Source organism: Diplodia seriata (genome assembly GCF_021436955.1).
Source record: "Diplodia seriata strain FDS-637 chromosome Unknown scaffold_2, whole genome shotgun sequence".
Classification (NCBI taxonomy): domain Eukaryota; kingdom Fungi; phylum Ascomycota; class Dothideomycetes; order Botryosphaeriales; family Botryosphaeriaceae; genus Diplodia; species Diplodia seriata.
In genome coordinates, this window is record NW_027117309.1 from 1,625,259 (window position 1) to 1,645,514 (window position 20,256).

Sequence of the window (20,256 nt, forward strand, 5' to 3'; positions counted from 1 at the left end):
AGAGGCTCCGAGACCGAGGGTTTTCATTCGCCGTAGCACTTGTGTGCCGTTGCCGAATGAGGATTGCCGCATCTTATGCCGTCTCGGCATGCTGCCGGTTAATGTGCACCACCCAACAGCAGCGGGACAGCCGGTAAGAACCGGGCCGGATCGAAGCGGGCCCAAGCCTTCAAATAGCCTGCACAGACAAATCTCACGAGATCATGAGAGGATAATAGCCCTTTTCATCAGGGGAATACTTAATGCTCCAGATGCCTGCCGCTGAGCCCCGATTGTCCTCCTTCCCTGTTCTTTTGCCCTCGACGTTCCATCCCCTCACACCGGCAACCCTTCACGCTTGCAGTTGAATAGGCCGTGTTACTGACCGCCCCACTGGGGCTATATCTGGCCCAGGAAGCTTGCGGTCTTAATAGGTAAGGTAGCAAAAGGGCTTGAGTAATTCTAACTTCACATGAAAGACTTGTAAATAGCCGGAAGCGTATCAGCCACTATCTTGATAACGTCCAACCACCGTTTCGACATCTGACAAATCGCCAAAAGCCGTACGGCCTGCATCATCGACCTGTGCAACTGCAGCCTCCGAGGCTCCGTATACGTACCGCTCGTCCTGAACCTGTCGTGCCAATCGGTCCGCCACCATGCCTCTGGACTTTAAACCTATCATACAACCTAGCCGTGTCACCGGGATTGTTGCAGAACCGGATGCACCGGAGACATCCCTGGGATATCACGTCAGCGGATCGTCACCTCGAGCTTGACTGGACTTTGATGTTGCACAGAGGCCCGAACCTCGGTGTCGAATCTTGTCATGCTGGTATGGCAAGTCGCACTCATCGCTCTGGTGTATTGGCCAGGCATAGGATCTGTGGTCACCAACTGAACGAAGTGGGATTCATGGAGCCAAGGAATCCAACGGCCGCGGAGGACGGGTCCATGCTTTGTCAAGCTGCCGACGATTCAGCGAAATGTTCCATTCTGGCCTAAGGTCCCGAGACATTTTCCAATTTTGTCATCCCGGAATCTTGCACGGACTGGACTCTGAGGTCATCGCAGGAATGACCGTAGACATGGCCCCAAAATCTCCTTGAATACGACATCCATACCGAATGGTGGAGGATTGGCCAGCTGACAGTGTGGCAGAAGTTGAGCATTGCTTTCCTCCAGGGACGAACACGGAGACCAACTTTTTTTTTTTTTGGCAATTTCCTGGATTCACAGGAGATTAGCTGGGTTGGGACACCTTTCAAGGGCCAGGCTTGTGAGCATCATCATCACACACCCGACAAATGCCGATTTCCGCGAGGAGCAAGATCATGAATCTGGCGCTCGGTCCTCAACAGCGACGAAAATCAACCGGCGAGAGCATCCGCTGAAAGGGGCGCCCTCTGGATCTTCATCATCCGTTCGTTTAACCCGATAAGGGCCGGGCGATCTCCCGGGCGCTCACGGTTCTCCACAAACCCTGCCTGGGCTCAGCGCGGCGACATCGGCGCCGAACTAGGATCCTGTGCCTGACAAGCACATTATTCTCTGAGGATGACGTGGACTCAGTGGATGGGCAGAGAACTCTGCTTCGCGGACCCGGCCATCTCGATCCCTCCTGGTTTCCGATGCAGTAGAAGCGATAGCTGGTCCCGAAAAAAATAAATAAAGGAAAGCGCTTCGGCAGGATGAAGGTAGGGATACAGCGAAACCCTGGCGCCGTGAGACTGGCGCGTTAACAGCGGTGATTTGAAGAATCACTGATCAAGCTGATATCTGTGAGCGGTAAGTAGGGATGCAAGGCCAGTGTGGGAGGAGGCAGTGATTTCTCCGCGATTCGTGGACGGAGGGCAGGGCGCGTCCGCTCGAGCTCTGAGACGGGGTGTCGGTGAGGAATCGCAAAGTTGGGCTCGTATCTCGACAGCTCGTTGGACTCAGACGTGGCGCGGCCAGACCAGAGAGTTGCAGGCATGGACAGAGCCGGTCAGCAGAGGATTGTGGCACAGTGCGGCGAGGACAAAGGGATCGACGAATGGACATGGCCTGGAAGCGGGCCGGCAAACGGGCGCTAGAACAAGGAACAGCAATGGGCGAAAGGTCGGAGGGCCTCGGCGCTGGCAGCTGGCAGGCTGCGAAGGGGGCTCCGTGGCTCTGCTGGGGGCAAGGGATGGGTCGATCGCATGAGGCAGCATCACTCCACCTCCTACAGGCACGACACGAAGCCTGCGACGGGTGATTGGCCGGGCGCGCGAGATACAGTGGTGAGGTGACCTGGAAGTGGCCGTGCACGCAGGATCACCCTACTTTCTCGCGGCCCCGAGGCTCCTCCGACGGCTGCGACGCGCTCCCGATTCCTCCCGCCCTCGTACACCTGCGTCGCACATCCCGATTTCAAGCTTCTGTGACTCTACCAGAAAACCACTCACGCGATAAGCCAACAGCCTCCGAACACGCCACGGCCGTGCGAGACGCATGCGAGGCGGCCCGCAGCCCTTGCTCGCTCCTATTATCGGCCGCCTTAGCAGCACCGCAAGCCACCATGCCCTACATATATACACCCGCCCAATGCGGCTGCCACTGGCCCATCTGCTCACCAGCAAACAACATCACTGAACATCACTGCAATCAATTGGCAATCAATCACCACCGACAGCCTCAGTCCACCAACACAACACCTGAGAGCAAACAACAATGGCTACGACCACCACCACCATCTCGGCCAATCAACAGCCGGCCACCATGACCCTCCGCGGCGCCTCACCACCACCGCAACCCCAGCAACAACAACAAATCTCGCCCTTCCTCCGCCTGCCGGGCGAGCTCCGCAACGAGATCTACGAGATGCTCCTCACGCCGCCGGATCTGACCCAGCAACAACGCCGCGCCGCCAGCTACCACTCGTCGGCGTGTCGCGACCTGCCCAAGGCCGACATCCACCCGGCCATCCTCAGCACCTGCAAGCAGATCCACGACGAGGCGACGCTCATCCTGTACGCCCGCAACACGTTCTCCGCCCACGGCAGCCTCCTCACCAAGATGCCCTTCCTCATCGAGCCGTCCAAGCCCATCCTGCGCAACTCCGTCTCGTCGCAGATCCGCAACTGGCGCGTCAGCATCCGCCTCGACACCGACCCCTTCTTCACCGCCCAGGACGTCGCCGCCGCCTTCTCCGGCGCCGACTCGCTCGAGGTCGACTGCTGGCAGGCCCAGTTCGAGGCCTGCGACTACAGCGTCCTGCGTCTCTTCGAGGAGGTCCGCGGCGTCGGCAGCGTCAGGGTCACCGGCAGCGTCGAGCCCGGCTTCGCCCACTGGCTGGAGCTGGTCATGGAGAGCCCCATCGAGACCGAGGAGGAGCGGATGAGCGGCAGCTCCACCCCCGCCTACGTCGAGATGGAGGGCGAGGACGGCAGGAGAGCCGCCAGAGGCCCCGGCGGCTTGCCGCTTTGGGTGCTCCACTAGAGAAAATGCATGGAGAGAGGAAAAAGAAAAAGGGGATGCATGTCTTTTGGCGCTTTTTAGAGCAAGACGGGTTGATTTTCCCTTCCACGCGAGATACCACGGATTTTTTTTTGGCGTACTGGTTTTAATTTTGAAAGCATGGAATAAAAGGCGTTGGATGAACAGGGCAATACTCATGGAGCGAGCTCAAATAGAGAAGGATAATACGATAGACGAGCCGCAAAGAAATCAAGATTTCTGATCAATTCTGAACCATCTCCAGTGATATAAATGACCCTCTTGCCTGGCTGATCAAGAGCCCATCGTGAAAACAGCAGCGTCATAGCGGCCGTGCTCGGTTAAATAGAATAGTTCGCACGGTCCAGAAAGGAAAGGAAATATTTGAGATTAGAGCGCGCCAAGAACATCGTTCGAACATCTTTTGATTGCATATGAGCTACCATACGGTAGCTGCTATGTCTGGTCGGACAACCGTGTCTTCCATCTGATTGACACAGAATTAACCCGCTACCAACTTTTTTTTTCGTTCGCTGATTGTCGAAGCCCGAGGAGCAACTGTACACAAAAGAAGCCCGTTACCCGACCATCCAACGCCGCATGCGCCGTATCATTCCCATGATTTGTTGTGAGCAGCAGGGAGATCCTCATTCATTCTCCAGCTGGCACCTTGTGGCCGGCAAAGCGGCACATATATGACAACGCTGCTCATTTTCCAACCCCCTCATGAAGACACGAAGAAATTACTTCAGAGTGCGTCCTCGGTTCAGCGCCTCAGGCCCTTGGAGGCCTTGAGCACGGCCTTGACGGCGCCCTCGTAGGCTTCCTTGTACTCGGCCTCGTCGCCAGGCTTCTCGTCGGCACCGCCCTTCTTGGAGCCGCGGTCCTTGCAGATCATGACAACGGAGGTGGGGCGCTTGGTGTTGCCGGCGGCGCCGAGCTCGGCGCGCGAGGTGACGAAGATGTAGGGGATGTTGTGCTCCTCGCAGAGTACGGGGATGTGCGAGATGACGTCCATGGGGCTGATGTCGGCGGCAATGACGACGACGGCGGACGGATCCTCGATCAGCGACGAGGCGGGCTGGTTCGTCGGCGACTTGCGCACCGCCTTGACAACCTCCTTGACGCCACGCTTGAGCGTCTTGTGCTTGGCGGCTGTGTGTGTGCAAGAGAGCGAGTTAGGCGTGCTTCTACTCGGATGTGTGCGCCGTGGCCGCGCGCCAATGGCGCAGCGCACGGATGCAGCAGGTGGACGTACCCTTCTTCACGGTCTTGAAGACCTTCTTGGTGGTCTTGTCGTCGGCCAGCGGCACGGCAAAGGGGACCAGGTTGGCGGCATTGACGGCCGGGTGGGCGGTCTCGTCATCGCTCTCGTCGGCGGCGGCGGACCTGATGGCGACGGTGGTCTTGACGTCGGCGCCAGAGCTGGCATCGCTCACGCTGGCGAGGAGAGCATCGGCGACGTGCTCGGCCTTCTTCTCCTTCTTGTCCTTCTTGCTCTTCTTGATGCCGTCGGACTCGGAGCGCTTCTCCTTCTTCTCCTTCTTGTCCTTGACCTTGTCCTTGGCCATTGTGCTGCGACTGACTGTCCGGTTGGAAGCGGTGAGAAAAGAAGGGAAGGCAGCGGAGGTGGGGGGGTGGCAGTGGTGGAGCTGGATGCGAAGGGCCGTCGCGGTCGTGAGGAGCTTCAGAGCCGGTGCGGGCCTCCAAAAATTTCGAGCAACTTTGCGGTCGTCCCGACGTTGAGCCGTGTCTCTCCACCCGACCTCACCGCCCGCCCGCTAGGTTCTGCCACTCATCATCGTTGCTGCTACAGCTACCTTTTGACTTTGCCCTCCCGGCTGTTTCCTCAATCTCAAGCACCTCGCGAGCCCCGGCCAGCGTCTTGTTTGCCTCAGAAACCATGCTGGATCGGAACACGGCCAGCGAGGCTGACTTCCACGCGGGCGCTACTTGATTCCCGTCGGTTCTGCATCATCGTTGCGACCAGGTAGACAAGAGTCAGCGCCTGAAGGACCCCTGGGAAGAACAGCCGCCACCACCAGCGCACGCGCACGCGCGTCTCTTGAATCAGCATGCTGCCGAGCGCCGCGTCGCCGTCCTCCATTGTCCGCACATCGTTCGACAGACTCAATGCAATGTTTCGCACGAATAGCTCCACCTTGGCTGGCAAGTCCGACAGCGATCCGGCTTGCCCGAACGCTTTCGCTGCATCCTACCGCACTTGATTTGCGGCCAGATAGACGTCCGATGCCCAGCTCGTCGGCCTTTTGCCAAACTACACGGCTGATGGACTATTCCTATCATACCATGTACAGGGCTGTGCCATTATTTACTCTATGCTGCGATGTGGCGTAGATCGGCACTTCGTCCCGCACTTGTTCAACCCGCCTGGTCCATGGACGTTGATGTTGATGTTGCTGGTGCGAACTTTCGTCCGTACAAAGATAGGCTATGTAACCCCTTGGATGGGGTACTCCGGGCCACGCAAATTCTCTTCAGCCATCACAAGTATGCTCAAGTGATCGGAACAAGCAATGGCATTCTGCTCCTTGGAAAGCACCTCCAATCTCCGTTTCACCCTCAATGCAAGAAATGCTCCCATAGAAAGCCACCCAAGCCGGCCAGCCACCCACAAAAAAAAAAGAAAAAATAAACAGTAGGGAAAAAATACATGTACCATATCCATCCCCTGCACATATTCGACACGGCACTTTACCATGCTGGGATTTTCCGACCGCAATCCAGCACTTCAGCTCAACAGCTCCTTGATATCTTCAATCCTCTGCACCTTCTTCTCCTCATCACTCATCATGCCCAGGCTGCTCGCGATAAACTTCTTCCTCTCCTGAATCTTCAGCATCTTCTCCTCGATGCTGCCCCGGACCACGAACCGCTTGACGACGACCTCGCTGGGCTGGCCCATGCGGTGGACGCGGTCGATGGCCTGTGCCTCGACCGCGAAGCTCCACCACGGGTCCATCATGAAGACGCGCTTCGCCGCCGTGAGATTCAGACCCACGCCGCCGGCACGCAGCGACAGCAGGAGCACCAAGCCCTTGGGCCGGCTGGTGAAGTCCTGGAGCACGGCCGCACGCGCCTTCTGCGTCATGCTGCCGTCGAAGCGGACAAAAGGAATGTTGTCGCGGGCAAGCACGGGCTCGATGAGGTCGAGGAAACTGGTGAACTGCGAGAAGACCACCGATTTGGTGCCGGCCTCCTCGCGGCGACCCTTTTTGAGATGGAAGAGGAGGCTTTCGATCTTTGCGGAGGCGGCGCATTTGACCCGTCTGAGCGAGATGCGCGGGGTGTGATTGCCAGAGCTGCCAGGAGAGGAGTATAGCGCTTCATCCTCCTCGTAGCTGTCGTGACGCACGACAAAAAAAACGTCACGAGAGTTGATGGGCTCGCGACAGTTGAAACAACGTGGAATCTCCCCTTTATCCCGCTGGTGCTCAATGAAGTCGAGTAGACACTGCTTGCAGGCGGAATGCCAGCAGCCTGTCACGGCTTGCTCCTCCATCGGCTCTTCGGCACAGATGGGGCATTCAGAGTGTTGTTCGGCTTGAATCTGCTTCAAGACATGCGCGCCGAATCTGTTAACATCCTGCTCGCCATTCTCGTCTTCAGCCTCGAATTGCTGGATCAACGTGTCAAGATCCATGTCGTCAGCCAAGCCCTTGGAGAGGTCCTCGGCGTTAGCAGCATCCTCTTCCTCAGCAACTATATCCTTGCTGCGGGTCAGTAGAGGATGACAACAGCTCTGCCGAAGACGCAAGATCTGCGCGAAGATAGTGGTGTACGATTTCATGAGTGTTCCAGCCTCCACGTTGGCCGCAAATGTCCGTTTCGCCCTGGTGTAGATCCAGTCATAAACCTCCTTTTCAGCCTTCGAAAGCTCGATCGACTCCACTTCTATCGTCCGAGGCGGGAGTGGGACCAACGCTTTCCCATCCGGAGTCTTCATCTCCTTTGTGCGGCGCATGACGAGAGGTTCAAGCACCGTCTGAACGACGTCAAGAGCCCGAATGAAGTCTCCTGACTCGAATGGAACAGTGATGAATGTTTTCCAGAATGAGAAGTTGGACCACGGCTCCACTCTAAGGAAATGCACAAGAGAGAAGAGATCCTCGAGGCGGTTGACGATAGGGGTCCCGGTCAAGACCCAGCGGTGCTGCGCCGAAAGCTCGTAACAGGCTTTCGCAGTTTTTGATTGTCTGTTCTTGATAAAATGAGCCTCGTCGAGAATGATGCGGAAGTATTCTACTGAAAAAAGACCACCGTGGGAGCCACGATTACCGTCCATGCCTGCAACCTGGTTGAATTCAGAAAGGACGACCCCGTATGAGGTGATGATGACGTTCGGAGCATTCGCCGCATTTCCCTCGCAGCAGAGCTTCTGGAGATTGACAGTCTTCTCTGAACCGTAATACACCAAAGTTTTGAGAGTCCCAGGATTTGAGGCCTTCTCGGATTCACTTTGCCATTGCGCGAGCAGTGACATCGGCGCTACCACCAGTGTTGTTCGGGGTGCCCTTTCCACCGATGATGAATGAGCGGACAAGCGCGGAAGGTTGTTTACTGTTGCCAAGGCCCCGTCTGGTGCGGAAGAAAGGTCGGTGGTGTGAGAATGAATTAAACTCAACATCTCGATGGTCTTGCCTAAGCCCATCTCGTCGGCCAGAATTCCACCCAGGCAGTTCTGTTCTTGCATCGGGAAGTCCAAAGATAGTTCTCCGGAATAAGGGTTCACGTAGAACGCCGGTTGACCGGTGACTTCAGGCACAGGATTGTCATCCACATCCTTGGTAGGCCAGGTGTACTCCTCCCAGAGCGGGTGCATCGACATTTCCTTGTGGTCAGACTTCTGGTCCTTTTCCTTGCTTATCATCCAGTGCAGTGCCTGCTTTTGGTACTTCCGGAGGTCCATGGCGAAAGTAGGTGCAGGTTCTGCTTCGGGCGTGTTGAAGTCGAAAGACTGCGCTTTCTTATACAGGGAATCCAGTTGGTCCTGCTCGAGTTCTTGGCCTTCTTCAGTCTCGTCTGAGGGAGGGGTTCCCGGCTCGTTGACTAGAGATCTTTGAGACTTTGAACCTGAACTTCCCGGTTGCTCGTCCTTCTCCGCAATCTCGGCGGCCTTCAGCAGACCCTGTCGCTTGTGCTTCTCCGCCTGGGCGTTCCCGCGGGTAGGATGAAGGTTGATTTCGTCGAACAGCTTCACCATGGCCACCTGGCGTAGGCGCAGGTTTCGCTCCTCTTGGGATTCCTTGGCCTCAAAGAATGCAGATTCACGATTTGTTTCGGCAGGCCTCACGAAGCCCCCCGCATCAAAAACCTTTTTCAACAGATAGACACGGAGCTGGAGGTATATGGTATCGTTGGTGCGTATCCTGTCGGGGGTGTATACGCATGAGCCTTCAAAGGTACACACTCTCTGGTCAATCAAGGAAGAGATCCAGGCGGCGGAGTGGTTCTCCAAGCGGCCAACCTCCTCCCCGCGCTCATTCGTAAACCGTACAACAATGTCCTGGCGTTTGTTTGGGATTTTCTTGCCGTTGCGCCCAAGCTTCGTTACTGGCTGCGTTCTTGTGCGTTCAATGCTCACATTCTCGCCGAACTTGATCAAGCCGGTCCCGCTCCTAGTTGCCCAGCCAGCGACACCAAAAGCGCCAATGTACCGCTTTTCGGGCATGATTGTTTTTGGTCGAGGTCGCTGAGGCGCGACAGATGCGGGATCATCTGCGACAGTGCTCTCCTGAGGGGGCGACTTCTGGGATTGAGCAAAGAAGCCCAGGGTGCCGTTGGAGTGAGGAGCTTCGGAGGCGGGTGCGGAGTCCAACGATCCATCGAAATACATGTTGATGGCTGCACGAGATTCAATCAGCATTGTGGCGCTAGGCTGGGCTTTTGAGCCTACCGCGCTGGATGTCACCGCTGCTGGCTTCTTGCAGCCTCTTCAGCCTTTCTGGCGGCACATGCTCGCCCACAAATGACGCGAACAGGTCGGCGTCGAAGCCCGGGGTGCTTGCATCCGGGGCATTGTCTTTCTCGTCGACGGCAGAAGCGGGGAGCGAGGGGTCCTGGGCAGGCTCGTCCTCGACGAAAAAACGCCGCTTCTTGGCCGGGCGCTCGTCGAAGTCTCCAAAGCTCATGCTTCGCAAAGGGGCGCGTGGTGGCGGCGTTGTTGGTCGAGCAGAGGTGACGGCGCGCGGCGTTCGGACAAGCGTGTCGACGCGCCTTGACGCGCAGTAAGCAATATCGAGCGGGTCCATGCGCGGCCCCACGTCATGGTCGCGCAGTCCAATCGCCGCCGCGACAAAGCCATTACAGGCGCACTGCTCTTCTTCTCTTCTTCCGCTCCCCGCACGCCCTCCTCCTCTTCTTATGACGCCCCTTCGCTCGTCCTGCCGGACAGGATGGCGCCCTGCGCGCTCCACGCTCTGCCGGAGCTGCCGCAGAGCATATGCTGCCTCAGCAACCTCGCAACCTGAGGTAGACAAGGCCCGCGCCTACTGCGCCAATCTTCTGCGGTAGCTGCCCGTCCACCTGCTCTCCTCCGTCAATTGCATGCTGACTGCTTGCTTGCAACCAGCCACTACGATTCCCCATCCTTCACCCTGCAGACCTTCATCCCGCCCCACGCCCGCGACGCCTACCTTGCCATCCGCGCTTTCAACGTCGATGTCGCCCGCGTGGCCGACCAGACCTCGAACACCACCGTTGGCCGCATGCGCATGCAGTTTTGGCGCGATGCTGTGACTCGCGCTTTGCAAGGCTCCCCGCCCAAGGAGCCTGTTGCTGTGATGCTTGCTCACGCTGCAGAGGCTCTGGACGCTCGCACCCAGGGCCATTCCCGTCTCGGAAAGTCGTGGTTTTTGCGCATCATCTCGGAGCGTGAGAAAGCGCTGGGCAATCCTCCTTTCGCCACCCTTGCCGCTCTCGAGTCGTATGCAGAAAACACATACTCGACACTGCTGTACCTGACCCTGCAGGCGCTTCCGCTTGCTTCTGTCACGGCTGACCACCTTGCCTCGCACATTGGCAAAGCAACTGGCATCGCCACCGTCCTGCGTGGTCTGCCCTTAATCGCTTTCCCTCCCCCGCCCAATCACCACTCGAACCAGGCTGCATTCGGGGGCGCTTTGCCCGGCGGCCGACAAGGCGCCGTGCTGCTACCTTTGGATGTAATGGCTGAAGCTGGTGTTAAAGAAGAAGAGGTCCTGCGCCATGGAGCCGATGCGGATGGTGTCCGTGATGCCGTATTTGCTGTAGCTACGCGGGCCAATGACCACCTCATCACCGCACGGTCAATGCTTGCCAGCTTGCGTTCCGGCAGCGAGGTCGACCATGACTTTGAGCATGCCCATGAAGAAGAGCACCGGTACAGCCCTCAACAGCTCAGTGCAGGTACTCAAGCACAGTTGCAGGACGTTGAGAGGGGCTTTGGCGCCTTGATACCCGCGGTGGCAACCGGACTTTGGCTGGAAAAGTTGCAGAAGATGGACTTTGACGTCTTCAATCCCAAGCTGAGGACTACCGATTGGAAACTACCATGGAAGGCGTACTGGTCGTTCAGTCAGAAAAAGATTTAATTGCCTCGGAGACAAATTTGTCCGCATGAAAGGAACGGCATGGCTATGAAGCGTTTGACCGTTTGTTTCCCGGCCTAGTGTAGGGTCAAGACCGCACAATGGTCCAGGTCATTTGTCCGCCTGGAGGGGACTGACTCTCCGGACGCTTCTGCAGTTGAAGCTGTGTACGTGTGAAGGCTTCTACGGCGCAAAGCGGGTTGAAAAGTTGCTTGTAAGAAACAACAGTACGGCTTGATAACGCAACCGACGATCGGCGCAGACTTGCATCCCCGGAAGCAGAATGATGCGGGGTAGGATCTCTAGTCTGATGGTGAATATCTTGCCATCTAGCTGTCTCAGAGGGTTCCATTTTCGCATGAGAGAGACTTGAACCCATCTGTGGCGCACTGGCGGCCGGCTATTCACCTATATATACACTGTATTATAATGTATCAAAGAGAAGAAAGAGAAGGTTGCGCCTAGCTCTAATAACACCAGGATTAAACGGGGGCTCTGAGTGATTTGAATATGAGATCAGCACTCTAGATTCTATCGGCAAAAAGCAGACTGGCACAGTTGGTTACGAATGGTCTCACCTCATGAACAAGCAAACTCCGGAAAGTGTATGTTGATTAGATTATATACAAAAACGTCGAAATAGATTCACGCCAGTAGCCACCCACGTTGGGTGTATATGATCTTCCTTATAATTCAAGCTATCGAATAGCAGAGGCTTCTATCACTGAAATGCTGTCGTAGCTGAAGTAAATCTATGTCACATTCCATTAGTCGACCAGCGTCGAGTCTCATTAGTTAGCACAGCAGGTACGGTCTCGAAGCACACTATTACGTCTGGGCATTTACTCTGACTTCGTAAGTGGGAGGGCTCAGTAAGCTCTCCTCTAGTTCTGAACATTTGCTTTCTCTACCAACATAAGAGTGTTCAGATTCTCTGTAACCCACTGTGATTTGCTTCCCATAAGCGTACAGTATATAAGGCCGCTCCACAGTGCTTTCGCCAGACATGATCCCAGGATGTGCCAATTCCCATCTCCTCACTCAGGATAAACTCAATACTTTCTGATTAACGCACAGGCGTACACACAATCCTGCTCCGAGCCTTTGTTCTAGCCACATCCACACATACTTCGCTTTGACACACCGGTGGCACGTACTTGAAAGATCCTAGCAACCGAAGCAACGGGTGTCCGGCAGTACCAATAGCCGTTCTCCATTGGCATGGTGAGACTTAGCCTGCACACGTGGCAAACGGAAGCACCGAGTTCAACCTTGTATTTATCAGAACAACCCGGAAAGTAAAAAATAGGTAGGAACTCCCGACTCGTTCACTCATTTCCACGGCGAAATTGGCAATTCCACGACGTTGCCTTTCCTCACGAACTGATAATGCCCCATGCGGTCTCCAACCCAACTTTGCAGATCCCTCGCCTCGTTTCTCCCCCTTCGCCTTCGTACACGCACAGTCGCTTTCCTGAAGCTGGGCGTCGGTAATAACGGCTGTAGTGAATCGTAACTTGGTTATCATCCATTGTTCTACCTTAGGCTCAACTTAGGGAGGTGGGTTCAATGGACAGTGGTATGTTGACGAAATGGTGTAACGAAGCTGCTTCCGTGTGCCCGCCGCGTTTCCCTCTTTAGCACAATGCCATGGGGCAAGCCTTCTTTCAATGGTCATTTCATTTCATCCCACCCTCATGTACCTACGCTAGACCATCACTTTAACCTCTATGCTTGGAAAGAGGGTAGACAGCCCCGTCAGCCACTGTTGCGACTGAACCCTATCATCCAGTGGAACCTGGCATCCTGGCGAAGAGTAAGGCCACATAGAATCGCGTTGGTCGTCTGAGGTCGATCTGTGAGAACAGTCTTCATGATGGAGGCCGAGGAAGCACCCATGTGCTTAATCTGGCCAAACCCACCTGGAATCGTCAATCCACGTAGCCGCAAGAGTGGAAGAGTGGACTGATAGGAGACTTGCCAGGCTACAAGCATTGATCTTGGCTTCCAAAGGTTTCGATGACAGTTGTCCCATTTTTCAAAGGGTTCAGATAAACAGGGAAACTGCAGGGAGTGAAAGGACGCGTCCAGAGAAATTGAGGTTACGCAAAGAGCACTACGGTGTCTCGATTATACTAGTGCTCGTTGACATTGCGTCACCAGGTCGCTTCTAGCCGGGAGTGGACATGAAGAACTTGTCATAGCCGTGTCGACCGCCAATCCCTTTCGCTGACAACAGCCATACGATATCTTGTTGCTCCTAAGCCGCCGTAACCCACCCAATGACATGCATGGCCTCGAGCAGGAGTTAACCAAGCTTCCCGATTGGATACGCATTCTCGTGCCATGTGTGAAGTGTGAACCGATGTTTGAATACGCAGGTGTGCTTTCGATACCGTGAGGTTTCATGCAAGCAGAACTTTGGTTCAATGAAATGCACGATTGAAAGAAAGGACTAGGACAATGGCGAGTGGCGATATGAAAACGCAAGTGGACCCAATGTGACTCAAGGTAAGAAGAGAAAAACTAACACACTTACTTCCAGCGTTGCTGTCGGCTACGCGTGGCGGTTAAGTGAGGGGAAAGAAGAGGGAAAAGGTATAACAGAAGTAGTACTCCTGCCAAAACAAGGCTTACCAAAATCAGGTACGAATCCTAAAGGCTGGGCGGAGCCTCGTAGGTCATGTACGATAAGGGTGAGCTATGTACTCTCTCCCGGCTGGTCTGACCAAGCCTGAGAGTGCCCGTGTCACCCGTGGCCAGGCTTCAGGCTGGAGGACGGGCTGCAGCACGCAGGCAGCGGAGAAGCGCTGCATTACAGTGGTACACGTTCCCGTGTGGGCAGGGATGCCCGTCTATGCTTGGTAAACGATCGGAGATGTGTCAAGTAGGCTGAGATACCACGGTGGCGAGTCCGACTGGGGCGTTCTGTTGAGCTGCTCAAGTGAGCGGGCGACACGTTGACCATAGGGCGGTGGTGTAGGCAGTAGTCCGAGGCGCTTTCAAGGGGCCGGGACGTAGCACGATGGTCGATGTGCTTCGGTTGTTCAGAGGTGGAACCCCGAATAGGAAAGAGTCAAGCTGACAACAGCGTCGTGTTCAACACCTCACGCGCGTACTGCCAGTAACGTAGTGGATGTGATGAGCTGCAAGTTAGCGCGAGCAGCTGCACCTTCGGATGCAGCAGCAAGGCCATGACGTGAAGCGCAGGCAGCACTCAGACGGACTAACATTGCATGTGCGGCTGAGGCGCAGGCTAACAGGACGATCATCTGGCAGACGCAACCGGACAAATGGGCACAGGAGCAAGTGCGGGCCGTCTTGCCACCGGCGAAGCAGCGGGCCAGACTTGTCGTGCATGTCGGAGCTGAGCTGGATCGCAAGCAGCGGTGCTGAGAGGATGGTGACGAGGAGAAACCGGCGGCGCGGAGGCATTCCTGAGGTAAATAGCCGGGAATGCGTGAGGGTGCGCTCGTTAGTGCGCAGCTGCGGGCGGGGTAGGCTAGGAGACGGCAGCATGATGATCTCTGCGAAGGCGTCGACCGGGATGGGCTCGCAGGGCCGCGTGACGGGCGCGGGCGTGAGAGCGGCCGTCGGTGAGTGGGCGCCGGGCAGCCATCTTCACCTGCACACTGCATGTCGAGCGTTTTCGTCCCATGGGTGGCAGGCGGGCACACGGGGCCGCAGGCGGCCAGTGGCGGTGAAGCTTGGTAAAGCGCCGTACGATGAGTCAGGACCGAAAAAGAATTAAACGAACAGCCGACGGGCAGCCGGCTGGTGCGCGATTGGCGGTGGCCCGTCTCGAATCCTGCGGACGGTACGGAGGACGCCCACGGTTGTCAGCACCTCCGCGTACGCGCGCTACGACGGGCAGCCGGGCAGCCCCTCCTCCTGTACTTACACCCCGTGGGCCCAGCATGCATTGCCTTCGGAACGCCGGCCGTCCCACGACGTGCGAGATGAGAGGGCGTCAACCGCCCGCCCGCAGCAGACAAGGTCAATCGCCGTGGTGCAGCATGACCAAGTCTCCGCCGCTGTGCCGCGTGGCTTCACGGTCTGCGATCGGCCGCCACCCCTTGCCCGCCTCTCCTGGCGGTTTGCTATGTTCCATCAAGGGGCAAAACCTCGGCTGTGCCCGGTCGTCAATGTCGAACGCGTGCGGCAGCTGATATTGTGTTGTATGCCTCGCTGTTGGGTGCCCTCGGCGGCTGCTGCGCCCTGTCAGATCAATGGCGCCCTCGTCGGCCGCCAGCAGATACGACGTCGGCTCCGTTTAGGCTTGCAACATGGAGGGGCGCTTGAAGCGCTGACGCGCGAAGCAGAGGCCCAACAAAGCCGCTTCGACCGTGTCGCAGGCGCGAATCGGCCTCTCGCCGCAGCGAATCAGGCCGTGTGATGGCCGGCTGCACGTCGCCGGGCAAAAAGGAACGACGACTTGCACCGTCGCTGTCATTCTCGGCCGCGCGCAGCGAGCCATACGAGACGAGCGACGGCGGACCCGCACCAATATTGCCAGCGAGCGTCAGCCGTGCGTGACACAGCCAGCGCTCTCAAGTCTGCGTGCGACTGCTCCGGCGGCGGCGGCTTGAGCGGCGGAAATTTCTTGCAGCCGTCGCACGCTGGAAGATCAGCGCTTCTGCGGGATGCGAGCCGTGTGTCTGGCCACCATGCAACCTCTCAACCAAGTGGGTACGGCGTCACGGCAGTCGGGCGTCCTTCGCCATGCCTTGCGCCAGCACGCACAAGACGTCGCCGGTGGATTAGGTGGGAAAAGTCCACAAAGGATGTGCTCCGGCAAGGCGACAGGCGAAGGATCTGGGATTGGCATGCTGCTCGGCGGCTGCTCGCCGCGCCCTGATGGGTCTCGCGTGTGCCGGTGTACGCGTACGCTGCTGCTGCGATGCTTTGCCAAATAATGACCGCCCGCCCGGCAGGCAGCGAGTTGCGGCGCGCGTGGGCGAGGGTGGGTTATTGGTGGCCGGCGCAGCCACGGCTCCGGCCTTGCGACGCGCTTCGTGACGCAGGGAGCGAGCGAATGGCGGCGGCCGGGGGCACGGCCAGTGAGAGGCGGAGGGGAGTCGAGCGCCGGCAAGTCGAAGGTTCGAGGCGGAAGATGAGGATCAACGGGCTGCGCAGGCATGGCATGGCATGGCACTTGTTGAAGAAGAGCCCTGTTGGAGCCACAGGAGGAAGCGACTTCTTTCTTCGGTGAATGACTCGCGCCACTGCCTGCCCTCTTACATGACGCTAGCCATGGGACGGGCTGCTCCCTTGGGCGAGGTCTGGACCTACGACTGCCGCATTGAGGCTTAAGGCCTTTCGTGGCTGCGGCATGGGCCACGCCCGGGATGTGCCGCGGAAGGCAAGCACAGGCCGCCCCCAGTGCACCGCCAAACCGATCCATCTTCTGCGCAGCACAGCACGGAAGAGGGCGGAGACGTTCGGGTGGATTGCCTGTTGCGGCGGCCGCGGCGAGCTTCATCGCCCTCACAGCCACGTTGCTTGCCGTTCGGTCATATGCCGCCGCCGGTACGTCATCTTCCCTGCCCACCTGCGGTGCGACTACAACCAGCGGCCGCCGACACGCTGCGCAGGTGCTGGTGCTGCCTCGCCGCCTGCTGCCCGCCCGGCGTGCGTGCCGGGCTGCTGTCGAGGGCGGCCTCGCGCCTCCTGAGGTGGAGCAGCAGCGTTTCACTGAAACCGCCGCCCGCTGTCCCACTCGTCGGGGCATGATGCCATGACGCTGGATCGTCGCTGCGGACGGAGATGGCATATCGGGCAGAGTCAGTCCTCCGCCGTGGCCGCGCTGAGCCCTGGGTTTTTGAGTGAGTTGTGGCCGCCGACCCTGCAGATCTCAATGGTCGCAGCACGCTCCGGAAACCTTGCCAGTGCGGTGCGGGCATGGGTCGCGCGAGCCCCAGAATAAGCGTCTTCTCTAGCTTCTCGTACCACGCTACGGTGGAATGCGCTGGACGCGGCGGGTCGGGCGCCTTGCGTCAGCCTGTCAGCCAGCGCACACAGGAGCAAGCCAAGCGAGCAGCCTTCCAGTGGAGCCCCAGATCGCACGTCCATGCAGCTTGTCGCTGCACAGCCGATCGACGGCCGGGTGCGCGCCAGGGGAAGCCCTTCGGCGCTTCGACGGCTCACGTCCACCAGGAGTACATATGTATGTACGAGAGTCATCAGCAAGCCACCCGTGAGACGGCACCGCGCTGCGCTCGGCGGCATTGGCCGTCGCCGGCAGCCATGTCGACGTGCCAGTGCCAGTGAAACGCCGTACCTGGGCTCCCGCTGCGCGCTGCTGCTGATGCACGCCGCCTGATCCGGCCGGCGCGGACTTGCGGCCGGCGCGCGCGTCGAGGCTCGTGGGCGTGGGCGTGGGCGTGGGCGCGGGCATGGGCGCCCTCCGCAGTGGCAGCGCTGCCCCTCACCGCTCGGCGGAGTGACATGACGGCGGCTGATCCGGCTGACAGTGCGGCTTTCAATCAATCAGCATTTTCGCCGTTTCAGACTCCACTCGCAGCGACGAAGGCGCCTGGGCCGCCGTGCAGCCGAGCAGCGGCGGGCTCGCACGCAGCGGCTGAGCGCCGGCAAGGGCCGTCTCAATCTCCGTCGAGCGTGTGGCACGGCCGTTGCAACCCCAAGCCAAGGATGCGATCCTGCACCACACGCCCGACAAGGACCGCGCTCGGTTTAAGGCCCGGTGCAGAAGCCTGGCGCGCAGGCAAGATCCCTGCCGCGCAGGCTTCCAGAATTATCATAGGCCCAATGGCAACGCTTACTGCTAGCGTCGTAGCCCCGGATCCTAGCCGGCGTCCCAGCCAACCTCCATCACCACCACCAATACCGCGCGCCCCGAGACCCAGCAGCCAAAGACCCCTTGGCGCCCTGCCGGCCGCCGGACAGATCTTTAGGGCTCATCGTGCGCGCGCCATTGGCTCGCGCCCCCGGCCCTGGCCCTCCACACCACCCACCGGCCACCATGCTCGCTTTCGCAGCACCGGCGCGGCTAAAGCGTGGGCAGTCGGCCTGCCGAGCCTCATGCGCGATCGTCCTTGCTCGAACATCGCCCATGCCTAGTGCCACCGCGCCGCGATTGACCGCTCCCTCCAGCCACGGCCCCCATCGTCATGCGTCGAATGCGGTAGGTCGGTAGCTGACTGCGCGGCGTGCAGCCGTCGGCTCTCTCGTCACCCTACCCAGTTCCGTCGCACATCCCTACCCGCAGCGCGGGTGGTGTTTTCGCGCCTCCTGCCTAGCGTCCAGGTTCCAACCAGCGCGTGCGGCAAGGAGCTCCGTTGCGCCATGATACATACCCGCGCAATCAAGCCGCCTCCGTCGCTTGCCCGCCTTAGCACTGTTCCCCGGCTGGCCCTCTGATTCGGCTGTCGTTAGTTTTTCGTCGGCTGCATCCACGATCATGATTAAAGATCAGCTTGCCCTGTCCAAGCCCCCAGCCCGTGCCACACCGGCTACCTGCGCCCAGCTAGTCGGTTTGACGATGCGCACGTCTGCTGCCATCCCCGTAAATGGGATTTCCGCTAAGAACGGGCGACCTGCGCAGGCCTGGCCCCAGCTGTGAACCGGGAGTTCCACCGAGGGTACATGACCCTAGTACAGCCCACGAGCCGCCGTATACTACCCACCGAACCTTGACACATGGAGTAATACTCGTCTGTCTGAGCGGGCTCCCGACCTAACGATCCTTTTAGCTGCCTCAGCCCCTTGTCCCGCCGAACACGTATGTTGGCATCAATCCCATATAACTATATCCATGGTCAGCCTCCTCCTACGAAGTCCTTTTGGACACACACCCAACCAACACAAACACACCAAGCATGGACAACTCCTCGCCAATCTCCATCACCTCCACCTCGCCCCTCTCCTCCCACCGGGACTCGAGGAGCTCTTATGGCCACAGCACCTCCTCCAAGCGGTCGTCTCGCGTTGAGAAGCCGCGCAGCGTCCACAGCAGCCCCACCGGCCTTGAGAGACGGAAGACTACCTCGGCCGCGAAGCGCTACGTCACGTTGGAGGACCGCTGGAACATGATGTTCGGGTCGGGCGACGAGGAGATGCAAGACAGCACCACTACCAGCGGCTTCTCGTCATCGAACCGTCCCGTTAGCTGGCACCCGTCATCCTCGAACTACTTCAACTCGAGCCCAGCCAATGACCTTGCCAGCCAAGACGGTGGCTACGGTTTCCCGGATCAGACGTCAGCGTACCCTAGTCCCGCTTCTGGCTACGCCTCAAACTCCGCACTGGCCTACCTCTCGGCCTTGGCACAACGCAAACGAGAGACCTTTCCCCTTGCAACCCTCGACAACGATACGTCGATGGACACGTCCCCCTTCCCGGACTACCATGAGCCCTCTGCTCAATCATTTCCGGACATGACCTCCCAACAAGACTGGATTTCCACCGAAGCTCCCACCTCTCACCCTCAACCCCAGGCCGGCTCATCAGAAGACCCGGAAGCCGATGCCGACTGCATGGAGGACGATTCGCCAAAGGAGTCTGGAAACGTGCTCGTTGGCATGGGTCTCTACGACCCGCCCACCTATGAGTCGATGTTGACGTCAGGGCTGGGCAAGGGGCTCAAGCTCGAAGAGACGTGGCAGCCTCCGTCGGAGATGGAAGACGACGACGACGACGCGGACGACGACAGCTCGGATGAGGAGAGCATCGAGGAGGCGCCCGAGCCGCCCAAGGCGGCCGAAGAGGCGGACAAGCAATGCTGGACGCTGCAGGCAGCAGCGCCGGCAGCTGATCTCTCTGGACAGAGCTTTCTGCTGGAGGACGAAGAAACGTACACGAATGAATGGTGGTACCAGCAGCTGAAGCGCCCCACGGCACCGGTTGCTGGACTGGGTTATGGCTGGCTGCAACCTCAGTACTAGGAATGATGACCATATAGCATAGCATAGCGATTGGCGTTTTGTGTATCCGCTGGTTTCAGAGCCGCGTTTTCGGGACTTTCGTCCGCGCGCTCGCCTCCGCCAGCCCTTGGCGGCTTGATGGACGGCATTATTTAGAGATACCCCACCAGCGGCACCATGTGCACTTTGGTAGATAGCGAAAAATCAAAATTACAATACGATAGTCCAAAAGTAACGGTGCGGCCAGCGGTGTCTGGGATTGACGTGGGCGCTCGTGTCGCGCACGGCTCGGGAATGTTTTCTGCGGCACGGGGTGGAGCGACGAACGCTGCGATCGGTAGGGGTGG

At 58.4% G+C, this 20,256-nt stretch overlaps 5 protein-coding genes across 5 annotated transcripts; 3 read left to right on the forward strand and 2 right to left on the reverse strand.

Annotated features, from left to right (window-relative positions):
• Positions 1–2,721: 2,721 nt before the first annotated feature.
• On the forward strand, positions 2,722–3,441 carry SLS55_001870 (uncharacterized protein; the record flags this gene model as incomplete). Its single annotated transcript, XM_066773358.1, has 1 exon — positions 2,722–3,441. The coding sequence occupies one exon, from the start codon at positions 2,722–2,724 to the stop codon at positions 3,439–3,441; it is 720 nt and encodes a 239-aa protein (XP_066635925.1).
• Positions 3,442–4,204: 763 nt separating this feature from the next.
• SLS55_001871 (40S ribosomal eS12 domain-containing protein) lies at positions 4,205–5,009 on the reverse strand (the record flags this gene model as incomplete). The annotated part of the gene is made up of 2 exons (XM_066773359.1): positions 4,205–4,593; positions 4,697–5,009. The coding sequence occupies 2 exons, from the start codon at positions 5,007–5,009 to the stop codon at positions 4,205–4,207; spliced, it is 702 nt and encodes a 233-aa protein (XP_066635926.1).
• A 1,181-nt stretch (positions 5,010–6,190) lies between these two features.
• RAD5 (DNA helicase rad5) lies at positions 6,191–9,590 on the reverse strand (the record flags this gene model as incomplete). The annotated part of the gene is made up of 2 exons (XM_066773360.1): positions 6,191–9,303; positions 9,356–9,590. 2 exons carry the CDS (start codon positions 9,588–9,590, stop codon positions 6,191–6,193), a joined length of 3,348 nt encoding a protein of 1,115 aa, XP_066635927.1.
• Positions 9,591–9,901: 311 nt separating this feature from the next.
• Positions 9,902–11,030, forward strand: SLS55_001873 (uncharacterized protein; the record flags this gene model as incomplete). The annotated part of the gene is made up of 2 exons (XM_066773361.1): positions 9,902–9,930; positions 10,031–11,030. The coding sequence occupies 2 exons, from the start codon at positions 9,902–9,904 to the stop codon at positions 11,028–11,030; spliced, it is 1,029 nt and encodes a 342-aa protein (XP_066635928.1).
• Positions 11,031–18,865: 7,835 nt separating this feature from the next.
• SLS55_001874 (uncharacterized protein) lies at positions 18,866–19,930 on the forward strand (the record flags this gene model as incomplete). Its single annotated transcript, XM_066773362.1, has 1 exon — positions 18,866–19,930. One exon carries the CDS (start codon positions 18,866–18,868, stop codon positions 19,928–19,930), a length of 1,065 nt encoding a protein of 354 aa, XP_066635929.1.
• Between the last annotated feature and the right edge of the window lie 326 nt (positions 19,931–20,256).